This window comes from Prosopis cineraria, unplaced genomic scaffold (assembly GCF_029017545.1).
Source record: "Prosopis cineraria cultivar Desert tree isolate PC_DT_omini unplaced genomic scaffold, ASM2901754v1 PC12, whole genome shotgun sequence".
Lineage (NCBI taxonomy): Eukaryota > Viridiplantae > Streptophyta > Magnoliopsida > Fabales > Fabaceae > Prosopis > Prosopis cineraria.
Window position 1 is genome coordinate 5293298 of NW_026555343.1, and position 22380 is coordinate 5315677.

The 22380-nt window shown below is 32.8% G+C and overlaps 2 protein-coding genes across 2 annotated transcripts; both read left to right on the forward strand.

Annotated features, from left to right (window-relative positions):
- Positions 1 to 321: 321 nt before the first annotated feature.
- LOC129288334 (uncharacterized) lies at positions 322 to 6160 on the forward strand. Its single transcript, XM_054924854.1, has 5 exons — positions 322 to 416; positions 2809 to 3253; positions 3952 to 4113; positions 5119 to 5221; positions 5768 to 6160. Exons 1-5 carry the CDS (start codon positions 322 to 324, stop codon positions 5872 to 5874), a joined length of 912 nt encoding a protein of 303 aa, XP_054780829.1. The 3' UTR covers positions 5875 to 6160.
- Positions 6161 to 9111: 2951 nt separating this feature from the next.
- On the forward strand, positions 9112 to 20846 carry LOC129287576 (AUGMIN subunit 3-like). Its single transcript, XM_054923782.1, has 18 exons — positions 9112 to 9627; positions 9990 to 10026; positions 10282 to 10385; positions 11778 to 11973; positions 12162 to 12228; positions 12790 to 12893; positions 13629 to 13713; positions 14037 to 14091; positions 14727 to 14858; positions 15428 to 15497; positions 16178 to 16235; positions 16321 to 16376; positions 16920 to 17072; positions 17601 to 17709; positions 17821 to 17962; positions 18396 to 18471; positions 19100 to 19195; positions 20403 to 20846. Exons 1-18 carry the CDS (start codon positions 9452 to 9454, stop codon positions 20532 to 20534), a joined length of 1848 nt encoding a protein of 615 aa, XP_054779757.1. The 5' UTR covers positions 9112 to 9451; the 3' UTR covers positions 20535 to 20846.
- The last annotated feature ends 1534 nt before the right edge of the window (positions 20847 to 22380 follow it).

The window sequence follows — 22380 nt, forward strand, 5'->3', positions numbered from 1 at the left end:
CAAAAATAGTCAAAACAACAATTATTTGCAATTCAAAAAACAAAGCAAAATCGGCATAAACAAAAAGAGAAAGTCAACCGGTCCATATTGACGGAACGAACAGGACCATTGTCGCGATAACAAGCCCTAAGGAAGTCGTCGTTTCTCAGAGTACAACGAGCTCTCCCACACATCTCTTCGCCTCAGAAAACGATTAGGATTCTCCAAGGTTGTTCGGAAAGTGTTCCTTCGGACAACTGAATAAAGGCGGGAAGGGAGTGAAGTCAGAAAGAAGACCCAGGTGCTCCGCCATTCTTCTGGTGCTTCACCGTAGACCGTCAGATGAAAATCGCTGTAGATTCGAGTTCTTGGGACCCTACTGCCACGTGTCCCACCCTCCAAGACCCAAATGTTGTCGTTGTGCTCGGATTCTCCAAGCAATGAGGGATCAGGATCGTTGGAAATGAAAAAACAAATTTAAAAACCCTTAGGTAAAACAAAATACTCCAATTTTGGAGTAAATTTGAAGAGAACTTCTAAATTCTGATCCACAAGGGACCAAACTTCCTTTCAGGTCAAAAGAAAGACCAAACTATCAATTAAATAAACAATACTCTCTCCAATAAAAAATATAAAGCATCTTAAAGGACTTAAATATTTAAAAATATAAAATATTTTTAATTTTTTGAGGTATAATTTTATTTTTTAAGTGCTCCTTATTAATAGTGACTTTGTATTTATTATATGATAGTTAATAAAAATAAATATAAAAAGATAAGATTAATTTAAAAATAAGTAAGAACTTTATAAAGGATGAAATTCGATTAAAAAAAACGACTATATTTTTTAAAGAGAGAGAGTAATAAATTGTAAAGACCAAACTAGAATTTAGAAAAATCATAAATGTAATGCTATCAAAATCAAAAGTCAAAACTAAGGTTGAACAAATGCAAAAGTATAAAAACTTATTTATTAACTATTTTCATCTTCGTGACATCTGAAGATAAACTATTAATTTTTATTCACTCTCTATCTTAAAAATTTACCATCTGAATTCCGAACTTATCCTAAATAGCTTAAAGAGTAATTTTCGAAATAAAATAACTTCCTCTAGGTTTTTTTTAAAATAACTTCTAATGAATAATAATAATTTCATAAAATTAAATTATTTTTTAATTTTCTTCTTAAATTTAAAAAAAAGTAATTTGATATTTAGGGAGAGTTTTTATAAAAATTAAAATGTTTTATTTATTTTTAAAGTTTGATGGATGATACTTTTAAATTTCTTAAAATTGTATTTTAAAGTTACGAAAACTAAAAGAAAATGACTTATATTAAAAAACTTTTAAGATGTGACTAAGAAAAAGAGAATGACGATAAACTCCCAAAAGAATCAATTAATAATTGTTAGTTCTTGATCAATTTTTTATAAATAAATTATAAATATTAATTCAAAAAATTAAAAATAAAAATTTAAATTATAAATTAAATATTATATTTAGAATTTAAAATCACATATGTAATAAAAACTTTTAAATTTATAATTATTTAAATCAATATTTATAATTTATTTTTAAAAAAATTTGTTAAGAATCTAACTATAATTAATTTTTCTTGTAGGACTTATTATCATTTTTTCCTTTAAAAAAAGCAATTTTTTCATAAGCATACCAAATATTAAATTAGAAAGGCTAGTGGTTCATAATTTATATGGTCAAATCAGGTTGGACTAATAGTTGAACTAGTAACGTAATAATTAAATTAAAAATTTATATATATTATATATATAATAATTTAAATATAAAAAATAAATATAAAATTGCTATTTAACTTAAAAATAAAACTAAATATTTTAAGTTTATCATGACTTAACAAGTTATAAATATAACATAATATCAAATGATTAAAAAAATATTAAAAATTGATAAACAAATATAAAAAACAACAAAGGGTATGTTTTTTGAAAAGTCATTGTTCGGTTTTTAAAAACAAGACCCAATCCCTTGCTTGATCTTGGTTTCTAGTTCAATTACTGGTCCAAAGCTATCAATCCGGCCTAAACTCTTTAGACGTTTTTTTTTTGGCTTGACCAAATAGTTAGCTTGACTGGCCAACAATTCGATTGATTTGACCATCCAATTCAATTCAATTTTTAATCATTGAAAAAAAAATATAAGAGGAAGTAAGACATTTAATCAAAGATATATACATATTGAAATCAATTTTCAATTAGAATTGCAATGTTATCCTTGTTTGGATGGAAGGGAGGAGCCCCCTTTACCAAACAAGGGGAGACTTGTTTGGTGTGATTGGTAAGGTGGAGGGAAAAAAAAATTTTAAACCAAAATCTTTCTTCAAATTGGGAGACCCTTTCTTCTCTCTTTCCTTTGCTACATTAACATGTTTGGTATGATGGAAGAGTTTTTAATAAAATTAAAATTAAAATTGGAATTGGAATCGGAATAGAATTAGATTTAAAAGTGTATTTGGTATGATGATGGAATCTTGATATAATTTTAATAAAATATAAGTACTTAAAATAAGAAAAGGCCAAAATGCCCTTTTTAAAATTAAAAAAAATTATATTGGAGGAGGGAGAAGGGGCAAACTGAAGAAAGGGAACTATGAAATCGGATTTCATGATGCATGTGATGGAATTAGATTCTACTAAATTTTCTTGAATCTAGATTCCAAAGAATCATAATTATTTCATACCAAAATCACATGTTAACAGATTTTATATTCAATTTTATTTCTTTTTTTATGATTCTAAGCTATCAATAAGGCCTAAAATTTCTCCACTCCTTTCTAACCAAACATACCGTAAAGATACAAACGAGGTCGGGCCCATACAAACCTGAATTCGACCCGTATCGCCCCAGGGAAGATTGGAAGGTATCGACATCTCTATACCGACCCGGATGCAGCACTGAGAGAGACGACTGTTACTGGCTTTTCCACCCTTCATGCTTTCTCTCACGAAACGACTTCAAGCCGTGGTGCCATGCCTCGGCCGCGGTGGTTATCAATTCCGTCTTCTAGAGCCTACGCCGGCGGTCAATCTAGACGGCGGTCCAAGACTCCGCCGCTGCCGTTTCAGAAGGCGGAGGGGAAGTCTGAGTGGTGGATAGTAGACGGCGAAATGCACGAGATAGGCGATAACGTGCCCTTGCGCGAGCGCTTTGTTATCCCCAGAGAGAACATCCCAAATAAGCGTCGGAAGCAGCTGAGGGAGCAGTTCATGCGAAGGACTCGCCTGGTTCTCAAGGAGTCGGTTAGCCCCTGCTAATTCAAAATTAGACAAAAGAGAATGTTGTTTTTAGATATTCTAGTACTCTTGTTGTGATTTTCCTTCTTTTGAGTATGTCATTTGGTTTCTTTTAAAAACCACAATAAGCAAATAAGTAACGGAATTCTTATACTGATTATGATTCTGGATTTGATTTACTTTTCTTCAGTACTGGAGGGAAAAAATTGATATACGATAAACCCAAATCAAATTGCTGTATATATTTCTATGGACGAATGGAGACATGTTGAAACTTGTCTTCTATCACTGCCTTGCCTTTGTATGCTTAGTTTCAGGTTTACATGGTCATTATCCTTCTTAATACAAGAAATGTGATGGACGAGTATGTCATGCTCATGTGTCATTGACTTGCTTTATGGAATTGTCATGATATTTTTTGTGTTGGTTATGATTTATAGGACAAAATTTAGGTAATTTTGTCTAGGCGTTCGCTATGATATTTTCTAATGGGAATATAATGTATGCATAACTTTTTCAGGTTGAAAGAATCAGTCATTTACTGTTCTGTGCCAAAACACACCCACACAGACAAATAATGTTTTGTTTGGAGAACCTTATAGCAAACATCTTTAAAATTGCACCTCCGTTTTTTCTTTTTATATATGGTATGGAATTCAAAACTTCCTTTATTTTGTCTTAAAATACTTCCATTTTACTGAAAGGAGCACGAGCCATGGTGCAAAAAATATATGGAATTATATAATGAGCTAAGGGAAAATTGGGAGAGACTTTATTGGGATGAGGGCTACTCTAAAAAAATTGCTCAAGACCATGCAAACTATGAGTCTGCTGAAGATGATGATGAAGATTTTCTCCCCTTACAGGTGTGGTTTGACATATCTTCTTTTCCTGCTATGGGTCAAAACTGAATTCTTCTGAGATAATAAAACGGTTTGAATTTTACATGCATGAGTTTGAGAAAACATGTTGTTTGAAATAGATTGCTAAGGAAAGGCTTGCAACTCATTCAACTTGTACTGATCAATTTTTATCAGACAATTGGCTCTAAGGTTTTATCTGACAGTATTATCTAATTTTTGTGGGTTAATTTATGGTTTAAACTTTAAGTCAACCATGTGAATTAGATGGTGTCTGATTTCTGGTGTTTTATATTATGCCATTTCAGGAATAGGAGGCCTCATGTGCCTCACATGCAGCATAGTCAGGTACAATTGAATGTTTTAAATTTACTACACAGAATGATTTTTTCTGATAATTTTTGTCATCTCTCGCTCTTGTACAATCTTGCCATTTGAATTTGTGATTATGAGAAGATTTGGCTCATTGATGAGGCAATGTAGAAAGTGCCATAAAAAATTACTTGAATTTTTTATTTCATTTGAGTTTTATGCATAAAAATGGATTTGCTTTTGGATTTTGTTTTTCTTGAATTGACCCTATCTTCATTGCGACATGATGGACCTCCATGTCTGCCGCCTAGAATGGGTGAGAAGTGGCATCTGGTGTTGCAGCTCTGTCTTTGTGAGATCACTTGACGAATGTTGGATTACTTTACTTTACATATATTTTGAGCAATTTCTAACCATAATAAGTATGGATTTGTTTCCATTGGTGGACGTGTCATTGAAACATGTTAATGTGTTATTAAACATCTCTTTTTCTGGTCTTGAATCAGCTTTTGTTTCAGAGTCCTAGAGCATATTAATGTTGGTATATCACTATTAGCCGCCTTCAGTACCTTGGTGAACTAGGCAAAACTATGATGCCATTTTGGTCTTCACTTTTTGATTGTCTAATTCTTCTTGGTTGTATAAATGTTACACTATATTTGTGCGTAATTTTGTCAATTATCTCTATGTCTAATGCAGGACCAGAGTTTTGGAAGAAATAGGCAAGGTGATACCTGGGAAAAAGTCAACTTTATTCGGGATAAATTTGAGTATGACAGAGAGAGAAGAATGAGAGATAAAGGTAGTCAATTTTCTAGTTAATCAGCTTGTGATCCAACATCACCAATTATAATGAAGTTCAAGATTATATACATCTTTTCTTCAATTGCCATTGCCTATGGAAGTCTTATTTTATCAGTGTGGGTTTCTTATTGTTTAGGCTTTTCTTCCTGAAGCTCGAAGTTTGTTAGTCTTCTAAAATGTTCAAATTATTTGTTGCAATTTCCCTGCTGTGGCTTTATTAGTGGCTTTCACAGTTGACTCGGTTGGATGTGTTTGAGCCATTATTTTATAATTTTGTTTTATTACTTTTGTCTACATAACTGATATAACAATCTAATTATATAAACATGGTGAGAGCCTTTAAATTTCATTCAAATTGACACTGTCAAGAAGTCAAGTGGAAATAAGGAAATGTTACTTCTTAATAACCCTAATTGATAAGTACATGCTATTTCTTCCATTTCCACGTGAGTCAAGAGACTCTGAAATGATTATCATTTTTTTTCCATGTTTATGTTGTAGTTTGGGTTTAGTGCTCTTTTAACTTTAGTGTATCTCAATGCAGCTTTTGCGCCCATGCATGGTGGAGCTGTGTCTGATACACGTGATGCAAATTCCTGGAACCAGCCACTAAATGCTGATCGATATTTTAGCCACAATGGAAGGAGTTGAGAGTAGACATATCAGATTCTGCAGCGTGAAACGGGTGTGCAATCATTCTTCCTTCTTCAGATAGTCCTACTATCAACATTTGTGGCTTAGTCTGCTGCTAAAGTAACTTCTACAAGTTTCTGATGGTTTGTTCAAAATGCATGATGGTGGGTTTCCCAGGCCCTCTGAGAGTAGGAAAAACTGTGATCTGAATGGAAATATGATCTATATGTTTAAAAAAATGAGAGAGAGAGAGTAAGCATTTTAATCGAGTTGCATGCCTAATAAAAATAGATTGGCTTTTCGACGTTGTTTTTCTCAAGTTTTATGCATAAATAGTTAGAAACTTGAGAACATCTTATAAAGAACAGAGTGCCAGATCGTATAGTATTGAATACAATATGTAGTATATAAGGCTCTAACTTTGTTAGAGAATTGCTGAGCTATGTGGCTATAGCTTATAACCCAAGCGGGGGCATTAAGATAATGGAAACACTAAAGATAAGAGGTGCTCTTCACGCTGATCCCTTGAGTCAAGGTTTGCTTGGTATTGTGCAACTTGCTATACCCGAACCAAGGTTCACTAAGTTAATTTTCTAGTTAATTAATAATCAAAGTTAACATTTATTAATGGTGGGGATTGTTTTCAAATGTTGAAGGAGAATATTGTATCAAAAAGATCTTAGGATTCAAGATGCTCCTAGACCTATATTTTAAGGGCAAAATTGACATTTATCCTATCTTTAAAAGTTTTCTTTTAATTATTAATAAATTTCTTTGTTAATTATTTTTAATTTTATTTATAATGGAAATTATTGAATAAATAGGGATCAAATAAGACTGGGATAAGATCTAAAAGTATTTTTTGCCAAATTAATTATCATTTCAGAAAAATGAAAAATGAAATAATTTTTAAAATGGTCAAGATTTTGATAGGTGATGTGTAGTTGAAACCATGGATGGGGTCACGTGGAAAAGGGAGGATGGTAGTGTGGGACAATGAATGTTCAAATGTTCTTTTTCCTAAATGCAAAAAGATGTTATGGTTATGCTTCAAGGACCAACAAGCTTTTCAGGTCCAAAAAAAAAAAAAAACAAAGGACTGGCAAGCTTATTTTAGATGGACTTTTGCGATGTTAATTTTTTTGGGGTTCCAAAGGCAAGCCAAAGCTTGTAGAAACTAAAAGTTACTGCGATGGTAATTTTTAAATTTTTAAATCAAACAATGTTAGCTTTGACCGGAAAGTTATATCCAAATAGAGTATGCAAGGTTCCAACTCAAGTAGGGGCGTAAAGATTGTAATGATTACCAATATAAATCGTCTAGATTATATCACCAAGTTGAATGAGACCCTTATGCTAAGCTTGGTTTGCAAGGAAAAACAAAGAGAGTGTGTGAGGGAAGAAAATGGATAGAAGGGAAACGTGGAATGATGTAATTTTTTCTCTTTATACTTGGTAAGTGAGAGAAAATTGGAAGAAAAAAAAATTGTTAATTTTATATGAATAATAATGATTTTATTATTTATAAAAAATATTTATATATGATAAATTTTAATAATTCAACATATTATTTATATGATTTTATTATACATTATTGACTAAATAAAAATATAATTGTAAATTCTTTTACTCTCAAAAAAATTATTTTGTCCAATTTTAATTTATTTTTTAAATTATTTAATTATGAGAGAACGTTAAGAAGAAAATGGCGCAAGGCAACATGTAATAAATGAAAAGATGCAAAAATAAATTTGAAAGTTGAGTTTGTTTTTTCAAAATCTTTCTATATTTGGAGAGAATTCGAAAGTAAAATTATGTGGGTCTTACATATTATTTTTTTTCTTCCAATCTCCTACCCTCCACATTCTTCTCCTGTCAAGTATTGTGTTAAACACAGTGCCAATCCACATGGGGACAAATATGAAGTTACCCAAAGGGAAGTTAAAATCGTATTTTTCTCAAAATGGTGATGGGGTTTTAAATGTAAATTCGTTGAAATTAAAATCTATAAATTTATGTGAAGTTTATCCTTTTATGAAAGAGGGAGAAAATTTTTATATTTTAATAAAAATAACAAAATAAAAAAATACCAACAATAAGAAAACTTCACTAAAATTTATAGATATGAACTTTAAAGAATTGATTTTTTTTTTCTGAAAAAAAAAGAATTGATTTTTTTTTTTTAATTGTAGGTTAATGACTGAATCAGCTTGAGCTGGAAAGATTCCCTTCCACTGCGTGTACTTCGTGGTTAGGCTTTTTTAAATTTTTCTAATTACTTCACCAAAATTTAAAAAATGTAATTATATGATTAATTTTATAAATAAAGGAATAAACTTTTAACTTTCTCCATATTTAATAGAAAGTTATATTTTTATTTAATTTTTTTATTTTTGAGTCCCAAAAGTTTAGATAAATTGAATTTTAAGAATTCACTTTCATCAAAATATGTTTTTAAGATTGGTTACCGATAAAACTTTCATGTCAATAATAGAATTTAAATCTATAATTTTATAGATTATGAATCAAATTCTTAGCAATTGGATTAACATTCATTGGCATGCTAAATACCTTTTTTAAATAGCTAGAAAATTAACCAGCATATTTTATAAAGCCCAAAAAATAAACTAATTTGAATAAACTTAATATTTTATGTTGATACATGTATTGATATAATTTTTTTTGATAAAAAAGATCAATTAATAAAATGAAATTAGTCTACAGTACCTAGTTTGCAATAATGGGGGAGTGAAGAGTTCTAAATCCTAAGAAACATTAAATGAAACGAAAGAAAAATAGTTAGCAACCATGTAAATGTTTTGCACTAGCGAAAATAAAAATTAATGTTTTCGAAGAATGCATTGAAATAATTTCCTTCAATAGCGTTGAAATGCAAGACCATATTTATTGGAGGCCCTATTTGAATTTGCTCCTTTGATCTGGGTTAGCATACCTCAAAAGCAAAGCAGATTGAAACAATTTAACTCAATGTAAGAAGATTACTCTTAAAGAAAGCTTCACATGAACACAGAATTGATGAAAATTGCAGCAAAACAGTAGGTGCTACAACCTTGTTTGAATTTTTTCATCTTTATACTCCAAAGCAGGTGAGGATTTCTCAGAGAAAATTTATTCTGCATCATCCCAGAATCACAAACTTTTGAAGCATTATCTTTCTTTTTATTGGAACCGATTCAAACACAAACTTCCAAAAGATAAAAGCACAATTGTTGAAATTCCTTAACCACTTCCCTTGGATGAGAAATAATCCCTTTGTGAAGTGCAAGATTTCTTTTTTGCCAAGCTAGGTTAAGGAAGATAATAAGTCTTCCTTGCTGCTTAACTAGATTGAAGACCAACCAATCGAAATTTGATGCTGTATGAGCCTACCAGTAGAAGGACAATATTGTAATTTTAAGTTGCTTTTTAATTCAACTTCATTTTCCCGGCCCGGACCTCCGCCTAGTCCACTCAGAGCATCACTCTCGCATTGAAAGTGAAGGCCGGCACCGTAATCTTCCTCTACGTCGTCTTCCTTCGAAATGGAGATCTGAGCGAGCCGAAGACAACGAATCCTGAGACAAGCATTGACATCATGAGTGGGGCAAGACTGTGCTCCTTGTTAGCTGAATTGGGGTTCGAAGATGCCGAAGGATTGGACCCTGATAGCTTTGAATGGCCCTTTCAGTACGAAGACGCACGCCCCATCCTGGATTGGATCTGCACTAGCCTCCGTCCCTCCAACGTCCTCTCTCTCCCCGAGCTTTCCCAGTTACGCTTTCCTTTCTCTCTATGTCTCTCTCCTCCTTTCTCTTGAACCCGTACTTGTCTGTTGTTTCTTAGTGGGATAAATTGGCATTTACCTGTGCAAATCATTCTCCTTTAATCTGACAATCTGGGGTGGGAATATGTTGCATTAGCTTCGAAGACTATACTGTAGTAGGTATTTCACAATGTAATAAGGTTGTGCTTATCCCTATGTTTTCTTGTGCTCCCTTGTGTATTTGTATTTGGTTTGTTCATATTTGATACGCAATTCGTTATCAGTCTGCACCTGCATTTGAAAAATGGCAGAAACATTGTTGCTAGAAAAAGGTTTTTGTGGCTGGCTAATTCTTTGGCTTGTGGTTCAGGTTTGAGCAATTTAAGCATGAAGGGAAGCTCTTGGAGGTAGCTTACTGATTCCCATTTGTATGAAATGTGCTTTTAAAATTGTTGACGTACATATTTTTTGCATCTTTTATAAGATATGCTCTTTTTTCGTTCCTTAATGAGATCTTCTGGTGAAATCGACGGTTCAAACCTTTTTAGCCTGGTTAAGTGTGTATCCACCTACTTGATAATATCAATTTATAAACTAAACTCTAATGTCCATTCCAATGCTGGAGTTTGGGAAACGGGCACTGAAAATGTTTATCTGAACAGGGGGAAGATTTGGACTCCGCATATGATAGCATTTCAGCCTTTTCTGCCAGGAGAGATAACCAAGAGGCTGTTTTTGGCACTGAAGAAGGACTGAAGGATATAAGGTATCCCATTTATTTGTGTGTTTGTTTAATTACTAATTAGTTAATTAGTGAGTTGGCAAATAGCAACAGAATGATATTTGTAGTTTTTGAGGGCGCAGAAACATTGAAATCGTAAGTGGGTGTTGCCAAAAAAAAAAAAAATGTAATACACTTGGGGATCATAAGTAGCCAAGGTATTCTTTACCTAAGGTTACTATAGACCATGCCTAAGCTTGGAATTATTTATTGTTTAAAAATCACTGCCAAAAGTTGCCTCTAAAAAACAAACGCGCGTGTGCACACACACACTATTTTGCTAATATAATGTTTGGTAAGATAGGATCAATAGATTTAAGATCCTAAAACTTGTGATATAAAACAGTTAAAAATATATGTAATTATCTAAATTTCAGTAGTAAGGATAATTCTGTCAACATATCATCGTACATTACTGTCAAAGGTTAAAAGCCTAAAAACTCACAAGACTCCATAGAACAAGTCACAAGTTTCAAAATCAACAACCCACGAAATTAAAAACTATAATAATAATCCACTAATACAATATCACCAATCACGATCATTAATTACAAATTCTATCCATACGTTCCTCCCTATCCATGATCTCATTGCCATTGAATTTGGCACTGTCACTATCAATAGCAGCATCAATTGGATCATTGAATTATTCATCATCTTATGACTAGTTTTGATTAAATTGAAAAACCATGAAATGGCTGGACTTTTATTTGTCTTGAAAAAGATAATGTGATGTAATGGTCATAAACATCTGCACAACAAACATTCGCAAAACCAGTTTAGAGAAATGGAGGAGAGCTACAATGAATCATCAATCTCGCGACCTCTCTAGTGGATGCTGTTAGCAACCCTGATTAACTTTGAACTAAAGAAACCAAAGAAATTTGCTAATTCCTGATCAAATGGTTGAGTTACTTGGAAATGATGGTTGGTTGCTCCAAGTGGGTATGTTGGATGGGTATGCAGATTGCAAATGGAAGAAAGGGATGTGGCTGTGTTTAGTGAGTTTGGTGGCGAGGGATTCAATTTGAGCATTTTTTCCCCCCTTCACCTAGTCACTAGAATGGTGTACATTTTGGCTATAGGAAATAAATGCAGTATCTTTCAGGATCACACAAAGATTCTGCATGATTTCTTCGGGCATGATAAAAGATATAGATTCTGAAAACCCATTGATCTGGACCTTATGTACATGAGTTTCTTATTTACTTCCTGAATAATTGACGACTAGTCCTCTATATGTTGATCTAAGATGTCAAACATTTAGTTCAATATTATACATCTGAATTAACTTGTCTTGATCTTTTCTGGATATCATCTCTTAGCAAGATTTTGGGTCTGTACGTTTATTCCTTATGGATGTCTTGTTATCATCAGGGAGGCAACTTTGGCATATAAAGCTGAAGCTTTAGACCTGCAAAGACAGCTAAAGCACCTGCGATGTCAGTTTGACATGCTTACTAGCCAAGCTTCGACCTTGATACAAGGGAGACGTGCACGGGTTGCTGCCACATCTATCGTGAATGGACACCTCGCTACGATAGATGATAGCCTTTCTGCAAGAAACTTACAGGTGCTTTGCCAAAGTCCTTCATATTTTTATCTGATTTGAGAATTTAGCTGTGATGTATCTTTTTATGGTGAGATTGATTGATTTGTGGCTCTAGGAAGCGGGAAGCCCCATTTGTTGTAAGCTCACAAGATGAATGCTTCAATGATACTTCTAATATTTTTGTGCATTCAATTTCTTTTATTTTTCAGATGAATGCAGTTCTTGGAAGAATTGCTTCCACATCACAAGAGCTGGCTCATTATCATTCTGGAGAAGGTAACAATCCCTTTCTATTTAAAATTTTCTGTCATATGTATACTATTTATGCTGTTAGGAAATTCTGATGCATTTTGTCCTTTGGCCTTTTTTTTTTAAGTGTGCTGCTGTATTGGTGTAAATACAATCCTCAATTAACAACTTGATATTTTGTGACTTGATAACTATAGCTTGAGCTTTCTCTCTGAAAGAACCACTATTGAATCACACTAAGCAACAATGAAGTGACAAGATTCTCTGTACAAGTTTTGGTTTTGGATTTTCAAATTCCTTATATAGAAAATCTTTGTTATAAACATCTTCCCAGGAGATCTAAGAGGCAGAAAAGAAGGAAAACGGAAGTCTATCTAAATTTTACATGTAGATCTTAAAAAAATCCAAGAACCTTTTTGTTGGTTGATCATCATTTTTGACCCATCTGATTGTCAGGACATATTGACATACTTTTTTAATGATTCCTGATTTGCTACAAGTCTTCCTCTTTGGCCTTTTTCCTTGATTATTTTTTCTGTTCAATTCATTCCCCTAAAATTTGATTAGTTAATGTTCTTCATAATGCAGAAGATGGTATTTATTTAGCATATTCTGACTTTCATCCATACTTGCTTGGAGATTCGTCTTGTCTAAAGGAGCTAAATCAGTGGTTTTCTAAGCAACTAGACACAGTAAGTTGGCAGCATACTATATTTCTTGCTTGCTTCTCACCATTTATTGTTCCTCCTTAAAAATGATCAATTAAGTATGCTGTTTACCTTAAAAATAAGATTCATTTCCACTGCATGGGCAATACAATTTATACACTAAATAAGTGGGTAAAGTACTTATGATCTTGTCCTCCTTGATAGTATATGATTATATGTAGGCCAATTAGTTAGAATTTTCTTAGTCCAGTTATACTTAGTTACTCAGTTCTGGTGATGTGTGAATATATATGAAGTCATCGTAGTCAATGTTCTTCAGATTGATCAATACATTTCAGTTCATTTTTCTAGAACATTGACCCTCCTCTGCACTTTTAAGCAGTTTTAGTTGGCTTTCTTGTCTCTGTTCTCACAACTATTATTTGATCTTTTCATCTTTTAGATGGTGGGATTTTATCAATTACATAATGTAAAGGAATCATAGCTTGAAAGTTATCATTTAAGGCAAACATTTCAACTAAGTTTCTATAGTCTTTATTTAATCCTAACTGGAATTGAAATCTTAAATTGGTGGTCTTTACCAATTTTTTTTAAGTGCTAGGTTTTTTTGTGGCATTTCAACTAACTCACCTATCTATTTGGTCATAACCCATCTTTTGTGTCTTGTTTCTGGAGACCCTGGATGATTTTTTTTTATTTGGGGGTGAAATTCTGTTTGTTATGCCTCATAGCTTTTATCTGATATCTATTTGAGAGCAGGGTCCATTCCGACTAGTAGCTGAGGAGGGAAAATCCAAATGCTCCTGGGTCAGCCTTGATGACATCTCAAATATTTATGTTAGAGGTATATTGCACTAATTCTTATGATTTACCATGCCTTACTTTCTATTTGTTCTGTATGGGAGGGGTATACCATTTGCCCTCGCTAGTCACTACCTCAATGGAGATTAGTTTTTATTGTCAGTGAAAGATACTCGTGGTATCTCACAAAAAGGAGTTTAATATCCTTGTATATGATTAATTATGACTAATATTGGACCTCATTGAACTACATGTATATGTGCGTGTGCTTGCACATGTGTTTGAATTATCATCTTTTTCATACAAAATTATTCTTTTTTATCTGTAATTTGATTAAAAACACTGAATTGTTTTGTGGTTGGGCAGATTTAGAAAAATCACATCATCAACGTGTGTCTGAGTTGCAACGGCTTCGCTCAATGTATGTACTTCTTTCCATGTCTGCATTTAAATTTGCCTCTGTAAATTTGTGAATAAATAATATAAATTAAGTTGCGCTGTTGGAAATATTTGTGACATGGTTTTGACAAGCTTCTTGTATGATGTATGAATATCTGATCTTGTATCCGGTTTTTACTGCTGAAATTGTTATTGATATAGAAATGATAAGCTTTTGTACAAATTTACCGTTAAAAGATTATGGCGCGTTACTTGTTTGAGTAGCACCTTTCTTTGGTTATCTGAATCTTGGGTAAATCCGCTTTTGGGTTTTTTTTTTCTTTAATCCTTCCTTAAACCCATGTTACCCTCAACTATATTGTTAGACCTTTTTGCTTGCATATATCTCTGCCATTAAAAGGTTACGTTTCTGTTATTATTATTATTTTTTGGTGTAATGGATGGGGGAATTAACGTGAAGTCCGTTGTGTTTAATCCTATTAAACTCATTGGCTAACATTGAATGACAAAATTGGTGTAGCTTCTGATGGCATAATAGCCTCTATTAAAAAGAGCTGATTTTGGGGCAGCCTGATCCCTTCAGACTGAATGCAAGACTTATTTTTCTAAATTTCTCGGCAACTTTTATCGATTATGGCCTGATCAAAATTTTGACAGATTTGGAACAAGTGAAAGACAATGGGTGGAGGCTCAGGTTGAGAATGCCAAGCAGCAAGCTATTTTAGTGACACTAAAATCACAAGTGTCCTTAGATGAAGCTCATATTCATCTTGATCTTCATTCCCTTAGGTACTTGTCCCAAGTTGTAGTGTTTAATAATTTCTGTATATTGCTTCATGCCTTCTATGTGCAAGATTCTTTCTGTAGCATGCATTTAAAAATGTTAGTGGCACTCACCATTCACTGAATAAATAGTTAAGAATGAATCTTACCAAGAGAGAGAAAAAAGTTAAGAATGAGGAATGAGCTTGAGAAGCTCTGAAAATAGCCGCGTGAGAAGGAATTTTTGTATTCTCTTGATGATTCACAAACATTGGATACACATTTTTATAGATTGAAGGTAATTTACAACAAGCTCATTACTAAAGATTGCTTAAAATAATACCCATGAGAATGAAATAAATATAAAAGGATAATCGAGAATTCATCACTCCTCCGTCCTCCCAGACTATGATGTATAAGTCAATCATGCCCAGATTAGATCAATGAACATTGAACAGGGTTCCAGGTTTAACTTGTGTCAAAATATCAGCTGTTTAGTGAGAGTTGATGAAAAAATAATTTTCCTTAGATAAATGTTGCCAGGTCCTATATCCTGCAAGTGTATGTTTTTGTATCATTTTGGGCATATTTTGCAGGAGAAAACATTCTGAATTGGATATTGAACTCTCAAATCTTCGTCACAGAGAAGAGAAGCTTCTTTCTGAGGTTCGTGACCACAAAGCTTGTGTCCAAGACTTGTACCTTCTAGTGGCTATACCTGAAATTTTCTTTGACAGTAATGGCTAACAAGCCACATCATTCACCATGAGTTCTGGCACTATGTTGATATTTTAAGCATTGACTGCCTGCAGCGTTTAACATCTAGAAGATGCTTTTTTTTTTTTTTTTGAGCTGTTTCAGAAGTATTTATTTGATCTTCTAGCAGGTTCACATAAATGCTGGTCTACTCTTAAGTTTATACTTCAAAGTATGAGAATATTAAATATAGATAGTGGTATTGTATACTAGGACATCCAAGGCACTAGGAAATGTGATATAATGTATTGTAAAATGCTCGTGGTAGCTATGATCCAGGCACTACCTACAGTTAATGAGAGCAAGTGGTGGAAAATATATGTTTACTTGAAATAAATAGAATTTTGATGGTGGATGATCCAAACAGTGACATTGATGAATTGTTCCCTAGCTGACCGGCTTCTGTCTCTCTGATTTTATGATCTCTTCTTGCTGTTTGAATTAATAGAGAACCCTTTCTTGTGTATCTGTATGAATTGATATTATTACATTCCAATTCTTTTCTGATACCCTTTCTTCTTGTATTTGTTGCTTATTTTTGTGGTCATAAATACACTCATTCATGTGATTTTGTATACTTTCTTCTTTAGACTATTCCAGATCTGTGTTGGGAGCTAGCTCAACTGCAAGACACATACATTTTGCAGGGTATTTTCTGAATCACTCAATTATTGGGAAGAATGTCAATTTGCATTATTTTCTTCCTATATGGTTCAGATTTCTTTTGCTGCAGGTGATTATGATTTAAAGGTCATGCGCCAAGAGTACTATATTAATCGGCAGAAAGCAGTAAGCTTAACTTGTTATTTGTACTTATGATTGCTTTTTGCATTTAGACTATTTTGAGTAGATTCATGCATACATCCTCAACGTTGAGATTGTTACCTAGTTTATTGGCAATTACTTGAAATTTAGTTATTTGTTACTTTGAATTCTTAAACTCAGTTGAATATACATGGCTTTATATGGGTACTAAAACCAGGTGTGTGGCAACCTATTTCCTGAACTTAGCATTCTCTTTCAAGAGTTGTATTTAGTTTGGGCTTGGAGATACTGGAAAGTCATTCATTGTCGTATTAATACTGTTAGCAGGATTGTTTTGTTTTGTTGAGTTCTATGACCTCAATTTGATCGCCGCTTTACTAAAATATCTTTATCCTTAATCACCACCACTACCACCACCATCCATTTTTCTGGAAATCAGCTTTTGAAGATGATACAGATGCATAGTTGATTTGATTTCATTAGTCAAGTACCTTGAACAAGATATAACATTTTAATTTCTATATGTGTTCCTGATAAGGTAACGAGCTTCCATTATTCTTTTGGCAGTTCATAAACCATCTCATCAATCAGCTCGCTAGGCATCAGTTCTTAAAGATAGCCTGTCAATTGGAAAAGAAGAACATGCTTGGAGCATTTACGTTGCTTAAAGTTGTTGAGTCTGAGCTGCAAACATACTTGTCTGCAACTGAGGGACGGGTGGTACGTTTTTCCTATATTTTTCTATCGTACTATTTCTGTTATAATTTTTGTTTTTAGTTTCTCTCAAGCATGCTATATGTATGTGATAATGTGGCCTCAACAAAGATGTATATACTGAAATAGGAAAGACATGCTACAATTGGTTGTATTAATAGCTAATGATTTGTCCATGAATTGCTGTTTGCAGTCATGCTTTAGGAAGCTTGGTTAATTTGAACATGGTTGAATCGGGAATGATGATGTTTAAGTGTCATACTCATATTACGTTATAGTACACAAGTAGTTTTTCCTTTTTATGCTTTGCTTGTACTTTTGAGTGTACTTTAAAGTACTATTTTCAAACTATGAATTGGATTCTTTAAACATGAAACTAATTGGGACATGAGTTCCGCTATCTTGGTATTTTTAACATTCTTTTATCACCAACATATGTGTGGTTTTAGAATTATATTACATATTATGATGCAGACCTTGAGTATTATTTTGATTCTCCTTATGTTGATAACTCTAGTCTTATAATTACTGCAGGGTTGTTGCCTGGCATTGATTCAAGCTGCGTCAGATCAAGAACAAGGGGGAGTACATGACAGCGATCATTTTCTGCATGCTATTAGAGATCTCCTAAAAGTTTATTCAAGTAAGAACTCCGTGCATCAACATAGTGTAATTAGTTCAGTTATGGCATTCTTGTTTAGACTACTAATGTACCTAGAATCCATATTCACTTTTTCCCTACCATGTTTCTTAGATGCTCAAGCTGCAATATCAACATATGTATCAGCACCAGGCATTGTCCAGCAGATATCCGCTCTCCATTCGGATTTGATGACCCTTCAATCAGATCTAGAGAATTCTCTTCCAGAAGATAGAAATAGGTGTATTAATGAATTGTAAGTTTCCATCTAAAATACGTCATCTTCATCATCATAACCGTTAGTCTTGCAATAGGTAGAATAAGGTGAAAAGACCCTTAAGATGGTAGGCTTCTTTAGCACCCTGAAGCCATATGTTCCTAGAAAGTGCTTGCCCAAGTGAGTTCTAAAACTAAGAAGAACAAGGAAGTGATATATGATATAAAGAGTAAGAAAACCTTAGCTACTATAATATACAATTATTGCATAACTGCTCCAGCATAATGTGCCTATAAAATGGAATATGTTCAAGGTGAAGTATTATAATTAGACTTGTTTCTGCTGATTTTGATGGTTGTATTATGCCTTGTTTAATATTCTGTTGCATTTAATTGCGTTTTGCTTGATTTTCTTTTTATTTCTTTGGGTCGACCCCTTCTTTTATATCTCTATTTTTTGAATAACTCTGCAGATGTACACTTATACAAAGTCTCCAACAACTGCTCTTTGCATCTTCAACAACAGCACAGCCAATACTGACACCTCGGGTATGGCATTCTGTATCTGTTCCAAGTCTTTTAAGATTTTTTCTGTTAGTGTTCTAGCATTTTTTATCTTCTTCCATATTTTAGATCATGTAACGTGTATTTTTAAATGAAAAGGTTAGTAAATTCTTGTCACACACACACTAAATGGGTGAAGGGAGGCGGTATATTGCATATCTAGGCGTTGCTCAATTTAGATTGGCTTCCTTGTGTTGACTTTAGATATCTATGGTTTTGATCTCTCAATTTATCACTGATGCAAAAAGAATAACATGTTCTTAATTGAAAGTGAAATTATAGTGGTGCTTTTGGATCTTTGCAAAAGCAATGTCTGCAATTATTTTTGTTGATTCCTTTACAAGGAGGAAGATTGCTGGTAATTTAATATATCAGTCACTGAGGGTAATATTGTGAGTTGAGGTTGTTGAAGTGATGTTCACGTTTTAATACAGTTTATTGCTTCTGAACATCTCTAGACTCTGGATCAAAGTTGTAAATAAATGGGCATATTAGCATTTTTTATCTCCTTTTCTTTTTTATTTTCAATTAGATGTCTTTGCTTAAGACAGTACCCTTGGCATTTTTCCTGTATTGCGACTAATGTGGGGACTGTTCCATCAAATCTCTTTAGCCGTTAATGAAAGAGCTCGATGATATGGAAAAGATCAATGCAAAGCTCTCAGCTGCTGTGGAAGAGGTGACATTAGAGCATGTAAAAAAGAATGAGGTAATTTTACTTTAAAGCCTTAAGGCTCTCTCATATTGGACGTCTGCACACTTAAATGTCTTTCTGCAAATGCTAAGATCAGTGATATGTTTTACCTGGAGTAGTTATTTAACATTTCACTATAGCTGCAGCATTCATCAGTCCATCTAATCAATTATTTCAGAGTCTGATTCTAGGAAGTAATCTAGGTTATTGGACTCAATCTGATGCTTTGAACCTTTGGCTCATAAGTGGTTTATTCATCTGGGCCCACTGCATGACTATTGAAAAATGCATCCGGATCTTGGAATTTGTGCTCATATATGCAATAGGATTTTCTTAAAAAATATATGATCTTTACTTTGTAGTAGTCAGACTCTGCTGTATTATTCTTTGTGCTCTTAGCCCAATCCTCTGGCAATAGGTGTTACTATGAGATATAGAAAACTCAGTATTTGGTTCTTTCTTTAAGAAGGATCCATATCCTCTCATGTGATGGGAGGGCATAGTATGATACCTTTCATTATCATTAAGAGCAAATCAAGGTTAACAGTGCCATGATAACAAAGTTAATGCTCACCGTTTCACTTATTACTTTTTTTCTTTTCTCTTCATTTCTTGTCAACTTTTTCTTGCCCTCCAATCCTCAGTGTTCTATCTTTGTCATTGCAATAGCCCAGAGGCTAGTTCAGTTGTTTGAAGAAAGAACAAATCAGATGTGAACCGGAGGATCCAGATCATTTTAAGAACTAATTTGTATAGTAATTTTCACAGAAAACAATCATAACCAGGAGAGAACATTCATCAGATTGGGAAAGCTCTTGGATCGCCTTAGATTGGTTAGAGTTTCAACATACTTATCGGTCATCAGTGGCCTCCATGATTCCCTGAAGCTGAGAATTCGAAATACCTTTATTTCCATGTAGTAACTCTTGCAAAGGGACCGTTGGTATCATTGAAGTAAATTCTCAGTGCCACGCTATATCTAAATTTAAAATACTGAATCTGCTGCACAAATGTTGCATTCCTTCTTGATTCTTAAAGCGTATCTCTTCCATCACCCTGGTGTATTTCTTGGAAATATTATATCTTCTTTTACTATTTAGTTAAAAGTAAAATTTGCATTGGTTTTGAATGTGAAGGACAATCCTAGAAAGTTCCTGATTGACACACTCCTAATATTGTGAATCATGTTTGTTTTGTTAACTGAAACTTCTTTTGCACACAGATTGTGAAACATCATACACAAGAGATTGCACTCCAAAGGCGAGTGTTTGTTGATTTCTTTTGCAATCCTGAGCGTTTGAAGAGCCAAGTCAGGGAACTGACTGCTCGTGTCAGGGCCTTGCAAGTTTCCTGACAATATGGTTTGTCTTGTATATTTTCCTTTCATATGTTCTTTTCTTTAGAGTCTCAATTAGATTGGCTCTGATAGTTTATGCAGCAGTGAGAAGATGCTCCTGTGGGGTCGTCTTCTCCAAATGGGGAATGAGCTATGGATCATCTGTGTTGTAAGTTGTGAACTTGACATTTTTGCTGGTGATTATGTGTATATAAAGTTATGTTATATTTACTGTCAAATGAGAAAGCCTTGCTGTGTACTTGATTTGAGTGTGTATTGAACAGTAAGGATGTTCATGGCCCTTCTATTCAAGCTCCTTCTTCTACCTTCTCTTTGATGGGTACCCAAGTAAAGTTTGAAGATAACATTATAGAATCCTTGAACTGCATAAATTATTTTCACCTAAGTAAATTTATAATTATTATAATCAGGAAATAATTAAGTGCACTTTTGAGTTTTTTATTTGATTAAGTTATTATATTTTGAACTGCATAAATTATTTTCACATTTTTCATTTTTTATACAGATCGTAAATTTTATGTTACGTCCCACCATTTCTCGTAAGGTGGTCTCTCCAAAATTAATTTCTCGGTGGTTGTTGAAATAATAATCTTTCTAATCAAATTATTACAACATTGAGCACCCGGCAATTTTTTAAAATAATTATATTCAAATGTCCCATAACACAGTTAAGTACTACAAGATTCATTTTGACAATTTAGCATAGCAAAATGATTACTCTTTTTGTTAAAAAAAATAACAAGGTTGAATATTTAAAAAAGAAGAAGATATTTTTAGTATTTTAAGATAGAAGTAATATGTTTTTCCAAAAATACTCATAATAAATAAGTTATTTATATTTATTTTAAAGCAAAACATTTTATTAAATGAAGGTAAATATAGAAAGATAATGTTATTTTAAAAACAATTAATTATTTTACTGAAAGGCAGAATTTAATTAAAAATAGATAAAAATTAATCATTTGATTCTTATAATTTTGACCTAATTATAATTTAATTTTTTAATTTTAACTCGTTATAACTTAGTCTTTAAAATTAATTTGGTTATAAATTAGTTTCTGAACTTTGCTTCTTATAATTAAAACATTAGGGAGTGAATTACAGTTGGGTTAAAACTATAAAAATCAAATAATTAATTTTTTCTTAAAAGTATTTTTCATTTTTGAATGAAAAAAGTATAAGTTATCAATTGATCTTATAATATTGATTATGTTTGCGTTAAAAAAAATAATAATGTGGGGATGGGGGGTTTCAACGTAATTCTCATATGAACGGATGCAATAATACAAGTATTTTGTTTAGAGGGAGATTAACGGCTGTAACATCAAAAGCAGTTAGAGTTGTACAGATTATATATATATATATATATATATATTTGAATATTAACAACCGACACAATGTGGTGTAATTAACTTAGCTTGAAGCTTTCTTTTTTTGCCTTAATTAGCAAGTCTTAACCGTAGGAGGTTGAAGCCTTTTGACTACCAGCAACAGGGTTGCTTTATTTAGTTTGGTCTATTTGTAATATTACAGTAAATCGATCAAATCTCAATGTAATACTATTTCTTGACACCTTTCAAACTCCTCATTCTAAAACAAATCAAATTAAATGTTTAAAGTGACACTAGAAAGGTTATTGTTTTATACACCTTTTCTCCAACTGAATTAATTATGTGCAAATAGCTGCCTCTATATATTGCAATATATTGCGTGGAAGAGATCAGAAATTAAATCTTACTCTATTTCATAGCATGCGAATAATACATGACTTGTTAAAAGGTTTTATAAATATATAGATATTGATTAATTTGTAATTGTAAAAAATTCAAAATCCCAACAAACT